Raw genomic sequence first — 12,168 nt, 5'->3', positions numbered from 1 at the left:
CAAAATATAAATCAAAGAAGCAATTCAGAAAGACTAATTCTACATGTTCTAAACAGCTTAAAATAGAGGAATTAGCTAATGTATAAAGAAGTGTAGAGTTACATTATTTTCTATCTCTAGGCAAGATTTCCAACCTTGGAAAATGATAAAATTCACTCTTTACAGCTTCATCTTGTAGCTGTAAATGACTGTGAAAGCGAAAGGGTTAGTGTATATAGCACTGTTAATCAGTCTGAGATAAGATGCCATCCACATTCACTCTGAAGGTCAAATTACAATAAAGACAACATCTCCAAGTTTAAGAAAACACTCACTACCTACTCTATTGCCCATAAGGCTAATGAAAGTCTAATATTTATGCAGAGTTTTCTAAACATAAGAGACTTTACAAACAATTTCCTAAATATGGGTAAACAGCCAATATAAAAGGCATGATTATATTTTATTTGGTCAATAGGAACTAATGATTTTTTTCTGGCATATCACAATGGATCATCTTAATAATAGTCTGATGTTTTTGGATATTGCATCCTCCTATAGATTGGCAAAAGGTATTTTAGGGAACTATATACATATTGTATCAAAGAGGTCCCACTATGCTGCAGAGAATTATCTGCTTAGCTAGTAGTAATGATTTCAGAGGTTAAGCATTTAATTGTATTAAGTAATTAAGACTAGTGGAAGGCTCTAGTTTGAATTAATCTCCTCCCTGCTTCCCCAGCTAATCAAGAATAATAAGAATGGTGAGTTTCCATTGTGGCCTTACTTACTTCTTTGGCAAGTAGATGCTACGTAAATGAATAAGTAAGTATAAGTATAATAAGTAAAATTAATTAATATCAAGAATAACCCAGATGACATACATCCTGTTCTACATTTTAGCCCTTTCATTTATAATACTTAATTATTAATTAATACAAGTTGAGGCAAAGGTTCTAATTGTAAAATTGTTGGGACAGTTTTTGGGTTTTACTGTCTTTTTCTAATGTATTTTCCTTTCCTTTCCTTTACAGTTCATTGCTTTTGCCTCTTTATTCTTCATCCTACTCTCGATTACCACCTTTTGCCTGGAAACCCATGAAGCGTTTAATACCATCAAAAATAAAACAGAACCTATCAAAGGTAGCGAGCCAGTTCTGCAGTATGAAATAGAGACAGATCCAGCTCTAACATATGTCGAAGGAGTCTGTGTGGTGTGGTTTACATTTGAGTTTTTAGTCCGTGTTGTTTTTTCACCCAACAAACGTGAATTCATAAAAAATCTCTTGAATATCATTGACTTTGTGGCAATTTTGCCTTTCTATCTAGAAGTGGGTCTAAGTGGGCTCTCCTCTAAAGCTGCTAAGGATGTTCTTGGTTTCCTCAGGGTGGTGAGGTTTGTGAGAATATTGCGAATCTTCAAGCTCACTCGACATTTTGTTGGCCTCAGGGTGCTTGGTCATACACTCCGTGCAAGCACCAATGAGTTTTTGCTGCTGATAATATTTTTGGCATTAGGAGTGTTGATATTTGCCACCATGATCTATTACGCTGAGCGAATAGGTGCCAAACCCAACGACCCATCAGCTAGTGAACATACAGAGTTCAAAAACATTCCCATTGGGTTTTGGTGGGCTGTGGTCACCATGACTACTCTTGGATATGGAGACATGTATCCAAAGACTTGGTCAGGCATGCTAGTGGGTGCTCTGTGTGCTTTAGCTGGAGTGCTGACCATAGCCATGCCTGTGCCTGTTATTGTCAACAATTTTGGAATGTACTATTCTCTGGCCATGGCGAAACAGAAGCTTCCAAGAAAGAGAAAGAAGCACATCCCACCTGCTCCTCAGGCAAGGTCCCCTACATTTTGCAAGACAGACTTGAATATGGCCTGCAATAGCACACAGGGAGAAGTCTGTCTTGGCAAAGACAACCTGCTGATGGAACATAATAAATCAGGTAGGACAAAATTCCAGATGCATGTCTGGTATGTCTGGCAATATAAAGAATGAAAAAACATTTAAACTTTCTTCAGCTGAAAAAGATAGATCATACACTTCTCCCTTCAACCACTATTTGTGTGCCAGTCCCGTAAATGGCAAAATAGCTAGATCTTTGATCTGTGAATTGCTTTCTATATAGTGTTTGCTAAATGTATTCTGAATGCTAAGTTGCTTTTTTGTTCCCCATTTTTCTTTTCTAATGGTGGTTTCCTCTGTTTTTGCTTATTGCATTGTACAGATGTTTAGTTCATGCATGCTTGTGCTATACAATTGTGCCTTCATTCTGTTGAATTTTTATCTTATGTAATTGCTGGTGTTTTGTTTGCTGGTGTTAAAATACTAGCTGAATCTTTACATTACCTAAACATAGGTTAGCCTAGGTTGTCCTATCCCAAATGAGTGGCTTTGAGGTCTTTGAACTTCATACACTACTGTAGCCGAAGCTTTCTGAGAGTCAAGGATTCATGGATCTTAAGAAGAGAGGACTGGTCTAATTTACATGCAATGGAACAAATAATAATATAAAAATGTGTTTTCTAGATTACAATAATGGTATCATTTCATAACTTAGAACAGGTAGTAATTTCTCCAATATTCAGAAAGCAGAAATTTTTTTATAATAGTTTGAAAATTCTATAAGAATGACAGATTTTGTCTATTTAAGTTTCACTTCTCTTTTTTACAATTACAGCTGTTATCCTTAACCTAAGAAACAAATACAAACTAAATTTAAGTTAAGATCAGTAAGAAAGGTATTTAGTTTGGATTCGGATCTAAATTTAAAAGTACCTTACATTAAGTAGACTAAGGTATGAATGCTACAAGATTGCCATTTAGAATTATCTAAAGTAAATAATCCATAGAATCTTTTCATAATGTTATGAACACTGTGATCCTCCAGGTGTTTGTTTGGATATAAATACTGATAAATTTAGTGGAACCTTCTTTCAACCAATTGTCTTTCAAATAATAAAAGTGCAATCCTTTAGATATAATTTTAATAAATCTGATAAGTACCCTGTTTCCCTGAAAATAAGACATCCTCTGATAATAAACCCAATCAGGCTTTTGAGTGTATTCTCTAAAATAAGCCTCCCCCTGATAATAAGTCCTTCCAAAAAATATTTAAATCAGGTAAGATGGCAAGAGGAGCCCCATCTTGTTCCATGCACCCCAAAATAATAAGACTTCCCTGAAAATAAGGCCAAGTGCTTTTTTCGGGGTTCAGAAAAATATAAGACAGGGTCTTATTTTTGGGGAACCATGATAAATACACAGAGAGAGAGTTTAAAAAATGCAGGAAAGAAGAAACAATGTTTATGTTTCATGAGCTTCCTCTATCATATCGTAACATGAAGAAGGCACAGTTTGCAAGTGAGTAGGATAATGGGTTCTGGTAAGGAGAGATTAGGGGAAGTGAAACAGATGATCAGAGCTGAAATTTATATACCTTTTCCAAATATCTATATGTTCCTCAGCTTCCACTGCTATCAGTAAAATAGCTCTATCATAAGAAATATTAATATATTGCATAATAATATTATTTTTAGTGCAAAGAGGTTAATGAAAAGGCTTAGATATTAAAGAACTAGTCTTCCCCAACCAGGTTTTCTTGAAATCTGATTTATACCCTATAATTTCCAAATAAAATGGCTTTATCTTGGGAGCACCATGATTGGAGAAGATAGCTTAGCCTTTTCTGTAAATATCATCTGTTCCAGTGTTGAGCTAAAATATGGTTTGGTCCTTGAATACAGATTTGTGTTTGAAAAGGAGCCAGCATAGAAAATAATCTAGATTAATGTGTTAGTAAGAAGATAGGGAAGCTTTAAGACTTTTATATAGAAGGGAGAGTGTGTAGTGTTAGCAGATTGTTAAAAGACAACCTAGAAAAACCAAACATTTCCTTTCAAGCTGCAGAATTTGAAGCAGAGGGAACCTAGACATATCTGTTAAAACAGTAGATCTCTGTGAATTGTTATGGACCACTAGCTAATTGTCTAACATATAAACCTTACAACATATTGTACCTATACAATTTGGGACTTACCTGCTGAATTTAGCCACTAGCCATATATTGCAGGTTGATTAAATCTTCCTGCTTTTGCTGCCCTATGAATATTTTACGAAGTAATACCTTTATCAACCTTACAGATGATGGGCTCATGAGCTGCATTTAAATTTGTGACTTACAATCTCTATTGAAGAACATTAAGTTACTCATTAGTGTCTTAGTCTACCATTATGCTGAGTGACAAGATTGGCCTTAGACTGCAGGTGTTGCATATGTAAAAGCAATAGTGAAGTGTTAGAAAACAGTGTAATATACTGTCTCACTGCCAGAACTGTAGAAAGATAGTCTAGCATCGTCTCACTGGCTTTTCCTCATGAGATTGCCACCAACTTTATTTTAAGCAGCAAAATATCTTGGATGAACCTGGGAGAATTCCCTAATTATTAATTATCAAATGTAGAAATATAATATCTGCTTTTGTTAATGCCAATTGATTTCTTTGAGTAGTGGATGAAATGCTAGAGTAACAACGTTTGCTGAATTTTTTAAATACCGAAGATACTGAGGCAATATATAATACTGAAGGCAGCATCCATCTAAATGGCCAGCTTGTTTGTTCCTTAGAAAATCAGAGATTTTCAGCTTTATGAGCAACATTTTTTTCATTTCATAACTTACTACTACTTATTCTTCTTTTCCACCTTCAATAGTAAGAGTATAAGGCAAGTTATTTGTGATGTCTCATTTATTCATTGGCTATATGATGTAAACGGGCGTGGTGCTTTGACCAGTGTTATCAGGTGAAGACAGTACAGAAAGTGAGCAGCCACTGTCACCAATGGAAAGGCCCCCACCAATCAGACGCTCTAGCACCAGAGACAAAAACAGAAGAGGGGGAACATGTTTTCTACTGACAGCAGGTGATTACCCGTGTGCTACTGATGGAGGGATCAGGAAAGGTATGGATTCTTTCATTAGACTATAAATTTTATCACTATTCTTCTGAACAAATAATCTTGGAATAAAGCATATATGAATATGCTATAGGAAATACTATAGTGAGAATTTTTCCTTCATATTTTCTTTGTTGTCCTTTTCTTGTTTCGTATTAGAAATGTCTTTGGCTCATTAATTCATTGAAAAATATGTTATTGTTTCATTCATGATTTCATTTGTCTACCTGAAAGAATATAGATGTAGCTTAGACCATTTTCATTAAATCACTTTCTAAACAAGTAGAAATTGCTGTGGGATAATTTAAATGTAAATCAGTTACTATTGTAATTTAGTTTATGCTGTACAACAGGAGTGTCACACTCACGTTGTTATGGCGGCGTCATGTGACGTATCGGGATTTTTTCCCCCTTTGCTAAACTGGGCGTGGGTGTGGCCAGCATATGACGCATCCAGCCTGCAGGCTGGGAGTTTGACAGCCCTGCTGTAGAAGGATGGTTTAATTAACTCTTGAGGTAGATAAAACAAAGTTCTGAAAAAGAAACAAAAATTTTAAGGTACTATTTTTTTTACAAAGTGTTTGTATTGAAAGAAGGAACATGGTTACTAGCCACTAAATTAAGGATAGTTCCACTATGTTAAATAGAAAATTGCTTCAGCTACACCGGTGTTATTACATTTTTCCCTGCAGCAAACTAATGAAAGTTCAATGGCATGCCTAGGTCACATGCATCTTTGAATCACAATCCAATCTTTAAACCCCTCCTCCCGAAAAAGGTTATTTATTGCTTTATTTATTTAAAAAATTAAATACTATTTTGCATTAGGATCTGGAAGCAGTATTTGAAAACCATATCCACTTTTGTTCACAGTTTTCCATAACATATGGCATTTTAGTATACACTTTCTATTGCTGTACTTAGTTGTTAATGTAAATTCCCCAAGAAATCATTTTTAAAGCAAATTTCCATGTTGCTATTCTTTATTTCATAAATTTCCCAAGTACTTTTTAAAATGTACATTTTCTGAATATTTATGTAAATACCCCTTTTTGTATGCAACATTCAGAAACATAACACTCTTTTTCAGATGCATCTTTCACAAACAAATGGAATTTTTATGCGGATTTTTGACCAGAGAAAGATGGACACTAGCGGACTCAGTTCAGTGCTACTGTCTTTATTGCAACAGAGTCCATACTGGGGAATCTTGCAAATCTGCTCCCACAGATTTCTTTTACATCCCTAGGTATGTCATCCATATTTTATGTGTTTGTTGTGGGAAACCCTGGTGTATTTGCAGCAATTATGGGTGCTATCTTAAAGGAATGTTGCTTCTCAGATCAAATAGCATTTGTATTTCTATTCATCTCATTCTCTACAGTTCCTATTGATTAGATAACCCACATAGTTAATTTATAGACCAAGAGCAGGAGGTTTTGGACTGTATCCAACCTCTGCTGTGGAAACTCACATTCATTCTCTCTCAACCCAGCCTATTTTAGAGGATTGTGGTTATGAGGAGACATTTCAGAGGGGAGTACTGTGTATTTTGCTTTGATACCCCAGAGAAATGGAGTGATATAAATTTAACAAAAAATAAGGAATACATAATTGTTTACATAAGAGTGAGATTAGATTGTAGCTAAAGAGGCTGTTAGTACACATCTTACGAAAGTCGTAAGAATTATAATATTTATTTTGTGTATAACTCAGTTACAATATATATTTTAGTTGCTTCGCAATGGATTCTTTATAAAATTAGTGGAATTTATTCCCAGCTAAATTTATATGAAATTGTAATCCAAATAAGAATGGCATTTTGTGTATATTACATTTACCTGAGAATTAGTTGCTTTGATAAAGAATTCATTGCTGCTTTAGCATAGAACAATCATACTTAATGAAGTAGGCCACAGACTAAACTTGTTTAGCAAATTCATGATTCACATATGTCAAAACAATACAGTTTGTAAAATATTGGGTGACTCCTTCGCCCATTGCCCAATTCACATGGAGCATAGATTTTAGTGCTGAAGCCTCTGCTGTGCTTAAATTAGTAACCTCTAGTTTAATAAGATAATACAACAGGCTCCTATTACCAGTGAAGGAGGGACGAGCACCAGGGGTGGGTTTCTACCGGTTTGCCCTGGTTTGGGCGAACCGGTAGCAGCAGTGGCAGAAGGCTCTGCCCACTCACCCAGACGTCATCAAAAATGCTCTGTGCATGAGCAGAAGCACTGCATGCTTGCAAAGCAAGCGCCCGCACCCTACCAATAGTGAACCAGTAGCACCACAATTTGAATCACACCTCTGTGGAGCACCCAGCCTTATGCTCACTTCTAATATGGTTTTATGATCTATCAAAAGAGAATTTCTATAACTCTAGATGTAATGATTACTTAATAACATCTAAATACTGTTTATTTTAGTGTCCTAAGTGCGCATTCACTCTTTATTTTTTAAATATCATTAGAAAATTTTAATACTATTATTTTACTGAATAATTAAACACTAAAAATGTACACATATTTTAATGAATTTCAAATCTTGTAAATATTTCAAATACCGTATATACTCGAGTATAAGCCGACCCGAATATAAGCCGAGGTACCTAATTTTACCACAAAAAACTGGGAAAAACTATTGACTCGAGTATAAGCCTAGGGTGGGAAATGAGGCAGCTACTGGTCAATGTAAAAAATAAAGATAGAGCCAAGTAAAATAACATGAATATTTATTTGAACGAAAATTGCAAAACGTCTACTCTGCAATTGTGCTGGGAAAGCCCAGGGTTGCCCGAGCATGAAAAAGCAAGAGAAGATAGTAAAGCAATAACCCAGTTCTCAAACCGCTTGTTCCAGCCTAAAGTATAGGGTCAACTAGAAGAGCGATCTGGAGAGAGAGCTCTGAGGACTGGGGCAGGGAAAGGCCGCTGAGGAAGGAGGATTCCCAGCTCTAAACAAAGGGAAATCCCGCAGACCCCACGGAAGGAAGGGACGGGCTGACTCACGAGCACCTGGCTGAAGAGCAGCTGCTCCAGGTCGCCCAGCACGGTGACTACTAGCTCGAGCGGTTTGACTTCGGCATAAGGCCCCCGCGGGATGCGGCTGCGAGGAAACCATTTAAAAGCCCAGCTTCTGAAGCACGGAGGGAGAAGAAAGAAAGCCCTGGCGGTGCAGTGAGAGGGCGGGGCTGGGGAGCCGCCAGCCTTCTCGGCCGACGCTTTCACTGTTCGGCTGGACTGGGACTGGCTTGGCTCGGGTCCGCAGTAACTCCCGCCAGGCTGTGCCGCGAGGAAACCATTTAAAAGCACAGCTTCTGAAGCACGGAGGGAGAAGAAAGAAAGCCTGGCGGTGCAGTGAGGCGGGCGGGGAGCCGCCAGCCTTCTCGGCTGAGGAGGAGGTTTCCCGACATGCCGGCGTCGGCCGAGAAGGCTGGCGGATCCCGCCCGCCTCTCACTTCACCGCCAGGGCTTTCTTCTCCTCCGTGCTTCAGAAACTGGGCTTTAAATGGTTTCGCTGCACAGCCTGGCGAGTTATTGCGAGACCTGAGCCGTCCCAATCAGCCGGGCGAGCGGCGCTCGGCATGTCGAAACCCTCCTCCCTCAGCTGAGAAGGCTGGCGGCTCCCCGCCCGCGCGGACACGAGCCAAGCGGTCCCAGTCAGCGAGCGGTGGCGGGCGGCGCTCGGCATGTCGCTTTCACCGTTCGGCTGGACTGGGACCGGCTTGGCTCGGGTCCGCGCGGCGGGGCGGGGGAGCCGCCAGCCTTCTCGGCTGAGGGGGGGAGGGTTTCCCCGACATGCCGAGCGCCGCTCCGCTTTCACCGTTCGGCTGGACTGGGACCGGCTTGGCTCGGGTCCGCGCGGCGAACTGCTCAGCCTTGGGCAAATCCCGCCGGACGATCTCGCCGCCTCTTTGGCGTCTCCTGTGCGGGGTTCCCGAAGTACATCGAGACGTAGACTCGAGTATAAGCCGAGGGGGCGCTTTTCAGCACAAAAAACGTGCTGAAAAACTCGGCTTATACTCGAGTATATACGGTATATCAAATTTTAAATAGTATTAGATGTAGGATGTTGGATGCCTGATGGGAGCACTTTTGAAACTTTTTAACAAAATAAATGTAATCTCTGGGGTTACAAATAAAAAAATAGGCTTCATGAATTTAGGTATAGAATGTTCTAGGTCACAGAACTTGTCTAGTGCCGCTATACTTATCAATAATATTCCCCTGGTGCATTCTGATTGCTGGATGGGGAAACCTATTCTGTAACTATGATACTGACTTACATTAAAAGAGAGCCAGTTACAGTGTTTCTTTTAAATATCACTGATGAAACCAATAGGCATAGCAAGTATAGGCCAGTGGTCTTTGCGCTTAAAATGTACAGGAATAAGCTTTATTGATAAATATAGTGGCACCTTATCTTTTTGTCTATTATTTAAGAAAACATTAGGACTTTTTATAGGCACCCATTGAAAACATATTATTACATTGCATTGTGTTGTTTGCCTATTTTCTGACTGAATTCAACTAATGTCTGCATTTTCTCATGAAAGGCTATGAAAAATCCAGAAGTTTAAACAACATAACTGGCATGGCAGGCAATGCCTTGAGACTGTCTCCAGTAATATCACCTTACAGCTCACCTTGTCTAAGACGCTCTCGATCTCCCATCCCATCTATCTTGTAAACCAGAGGCTATAAGTTGATTACATTTCTGCAATTTAAATGCTGCTTATTAACTAACGAAATAGCTATAGCATTAACCAAGTTCTATTGACAGAAGTATAAATCTGTGTTATACTTGTTGATGTCCAGCAGAAGCACTTGGATAGCTGAATATCCTAATTTTGCTTGTAAGATCCTCTAAAGTATAGTAGGCTTGTTTCCTCTTCACCGCTATTGTCCTACATTACCACAGCAATAAAAAAAAACCTGAACAATGTAAATAAATGACCATATTTTCAGGGAGATATATTTAAATAAATGTGCTTCCATTGATAATTATTCCATTGAACCTTCATTTCTTGTGATTCCAACCTGTTCTGAATATGTCAGAGATCTTGTCATTATTACATAAGATGTGACTTCAGTCTAATCATGTTCATTGACCATTCTGTTTCCATTTCTGAAATCCATCTTGCAGATTAATTGGAAGCATAGATGACCTAGGACTGTGTAGATTTGTTGTTGTTTTAATTGTGAGATCAGAGCGATGTTTGATGGATCTGCATGTGGGATTGGGTAGTTTGTGTTTATTTTTGTTTTAAGTTTTTTTTTCAAAAATGTTATTTCTTGATTGATTTATTTTGGTACTGGGTTAATATATTAGAGTTCTGAATATTTCCGGTTGTTTGCACACAGATAACTGCAAAGAGGTTGTCATTACTGGGTACACGCAAGCAGAGGCCAGATCTCTTTCTTAATGGCTTGGGGAAGGCACAAAACATGAAAGAAAGGTAAACACAATCCAGGCTTGCAATATTAAGTTAGCAAGTGCCGCTTGGTAATGCAGTCATTTCTCTTCTCCAGAATTCAACATTTTCAGATGCAGAGCGCCAAGTATAGCTATATATATAATATATATATATATATATATATAGTTCGGGTTTGTCATAGCTGTAAGAGGATAATAGCTTCAAAATGGAGTTTTGACCAGCCTTAAACTGCTAACTCTAAGGCTTTCACAATTTATTTGTCAATATTTATTTATTTTTCTTTAAATGCTTTGTCTTGTATGTTGTGTTACTGTTTTTCTGTCTGTATTTTTCATCTGTCTTCATGTTCCACAGTTGCCTTCTTCAAAGCTGCTCTTTTCATGTAAGTTTAGCTGCTAAAAGCATTTGCTCCCTTCCCCCACTTTTTGATACATGTATCTATGCATATGCCAAGTATAGCTTAATAAATGGCCACTTCCTTAACATTTTTCAAAAGGTGGGATTTAGCAATGGTTTTATCATTTCATTAGGATTGCTGCTTCAATCCCACATTTTTACAATCTGCATTCATTTTTATGTTCAAATTTTATTATCTATAATTGCTTTTTCTTTATAATAAAAACAAGGTAACATGGTTTAAGCAACATCATGAACTTAGTTGCAGATATGAAGTTTTGGGCTGGTGAGGAAAAACACCCAACAATATGAAAGACTTAAGCATCTAAAATTTTTAAAAAAGTATTATAAGAGATAGTTCAGATTGTTGAAAATTCCCAGATTTTTGTACGTTTAGGATTGCTAGGAAAACAGGTGTATCTAAACATGTAACATTCTTTGCATAAGATGCATGTTATATAAAAATGTACAAGGTTGTATTTGAATACTAATATTTCTTATATATGGAAATGTACATTTTGTTTTGGTAATAGCACTTGCAGATATAGCTGTACAGTACATATGTTTAATATGAAAATAGATTCATCAAGAAATTAATATCTGATGCTGCTATTATTGGCTACAGTGTTATACAGAATTTATCATGGATTTTTGACTGCTGAAAAAGGGACAATGGAATTTAGCCATACCAAGGACTGTACTGGAAAGAGTTTGCTCCTCCTGAATGGGCCCTGAGCATCACCTAACGCCTTGAAGAGATTCTTCTAATTTCCTATGGAAGTCGAGCTTGTTATGAGGATTAAGGACCAATTTTAACAGCTGCTGCCAGCAGATGCAGTTATTAGTCACTATTGATGAGTCAACTGTAAATAAGATGCGTGTGCATGGAATATCAGCTTTAGACGTCTACACCAAGGGATGCTGCATCTCTGAAACCCCATGAAAAAAGACCAACACAACTCTTTGTGTATTCTTGGTCACTACAAGAGGCCATACTGTGGATCATAAAAGGCACACAATTTAACAATAGTGATGTTAGCACATATGTTTCCTCATAGCAACTGTATTTTTGCAAAGTTTGTAACTTAAGAACATTAATGTCATAGGATTTTTCAAGAAGTCTTTGCACTCTCAGTTTGCTGTATCTATATTTTTATGAATCCTAGTGAATGTGCCAAGAGATGGTTTAGTTTTGATCTGGATCAGAGATGTATGAATGTAGGTGAAAGTAGTAAGCTGAAGAAAAAAAATCACAGATTTCGCCAGAGTTGTATAGATACTTTTTGTTGTTGTTTTGATTTCCTTCATTGTTACCTCATAGGTATTGAAAGAAATAAAATATGGGCAGTTAAATATAGTTTTTTTATTGAAATGATCACAA

At 37.6% G+C, this 12,168-nt stretch overlaps 1 protein-coding gene across 7 annotated transcripts in view; it reads left to right on the top strand.

Annotated features, from left to right (window-relative positions):
• Positions 1 to 11,522, top strand: part of KCNC2 (potassium voltage-gated channel subfamily C member 2) — an 82,074-nt gene extending 70,552 nt beyond the window's left edge. Inside the window, exons 2-4 of one of the 7 annotated variants that reach the window (XM_058190468.1) lie at positions 1,014 to 1,938; positions 4,788 to 4,955; positions 11,413 to 11,522. In XM_058190468.1, coding sequence (XP_058046451.1) covers positions 1,014 to 1,938; positions 4,788 to 4,955; positions 11,413 to 11,522 — 1,203 coding nt within the window. Of the gene's footprint in view, positions 1 to 1,013; positions 1,967 to 4,787; positions 4,956 to 9,509; positions 9,644 to 10,317; positions 10,380 to 11,412 lie in introns of those variants that run through there. The other 6 variants (XM_058190471.1, XM_058190470.1, XM_058190467.1 and 3 more) reach the window with 6 other exon arrangements.
• The last annotated feature ends 646 nt before the right edge of the window (positions 11,523 to 12,168 follow it).

This window comes from Ahaetulla prasina, chromosome 7 (assembly GCF_028640845.1).
Source record: "Ahaetulla prasina isolate Xishuangbanna chromosome 7, ASM2864084v1, whole genome shotgun sequence".
Lineage (NCBI taxonomy): Eukaryota > Metazoa > Chordata > Lepidosauria > Squamata > Colubridae > Ahaetulla > Ahaetulla prasina.
The sequence above is the reverse complement of the archived record's forward strand: the minus strand, read 5'-3'. Positions and strand labels throughout refer to the sequence as shown.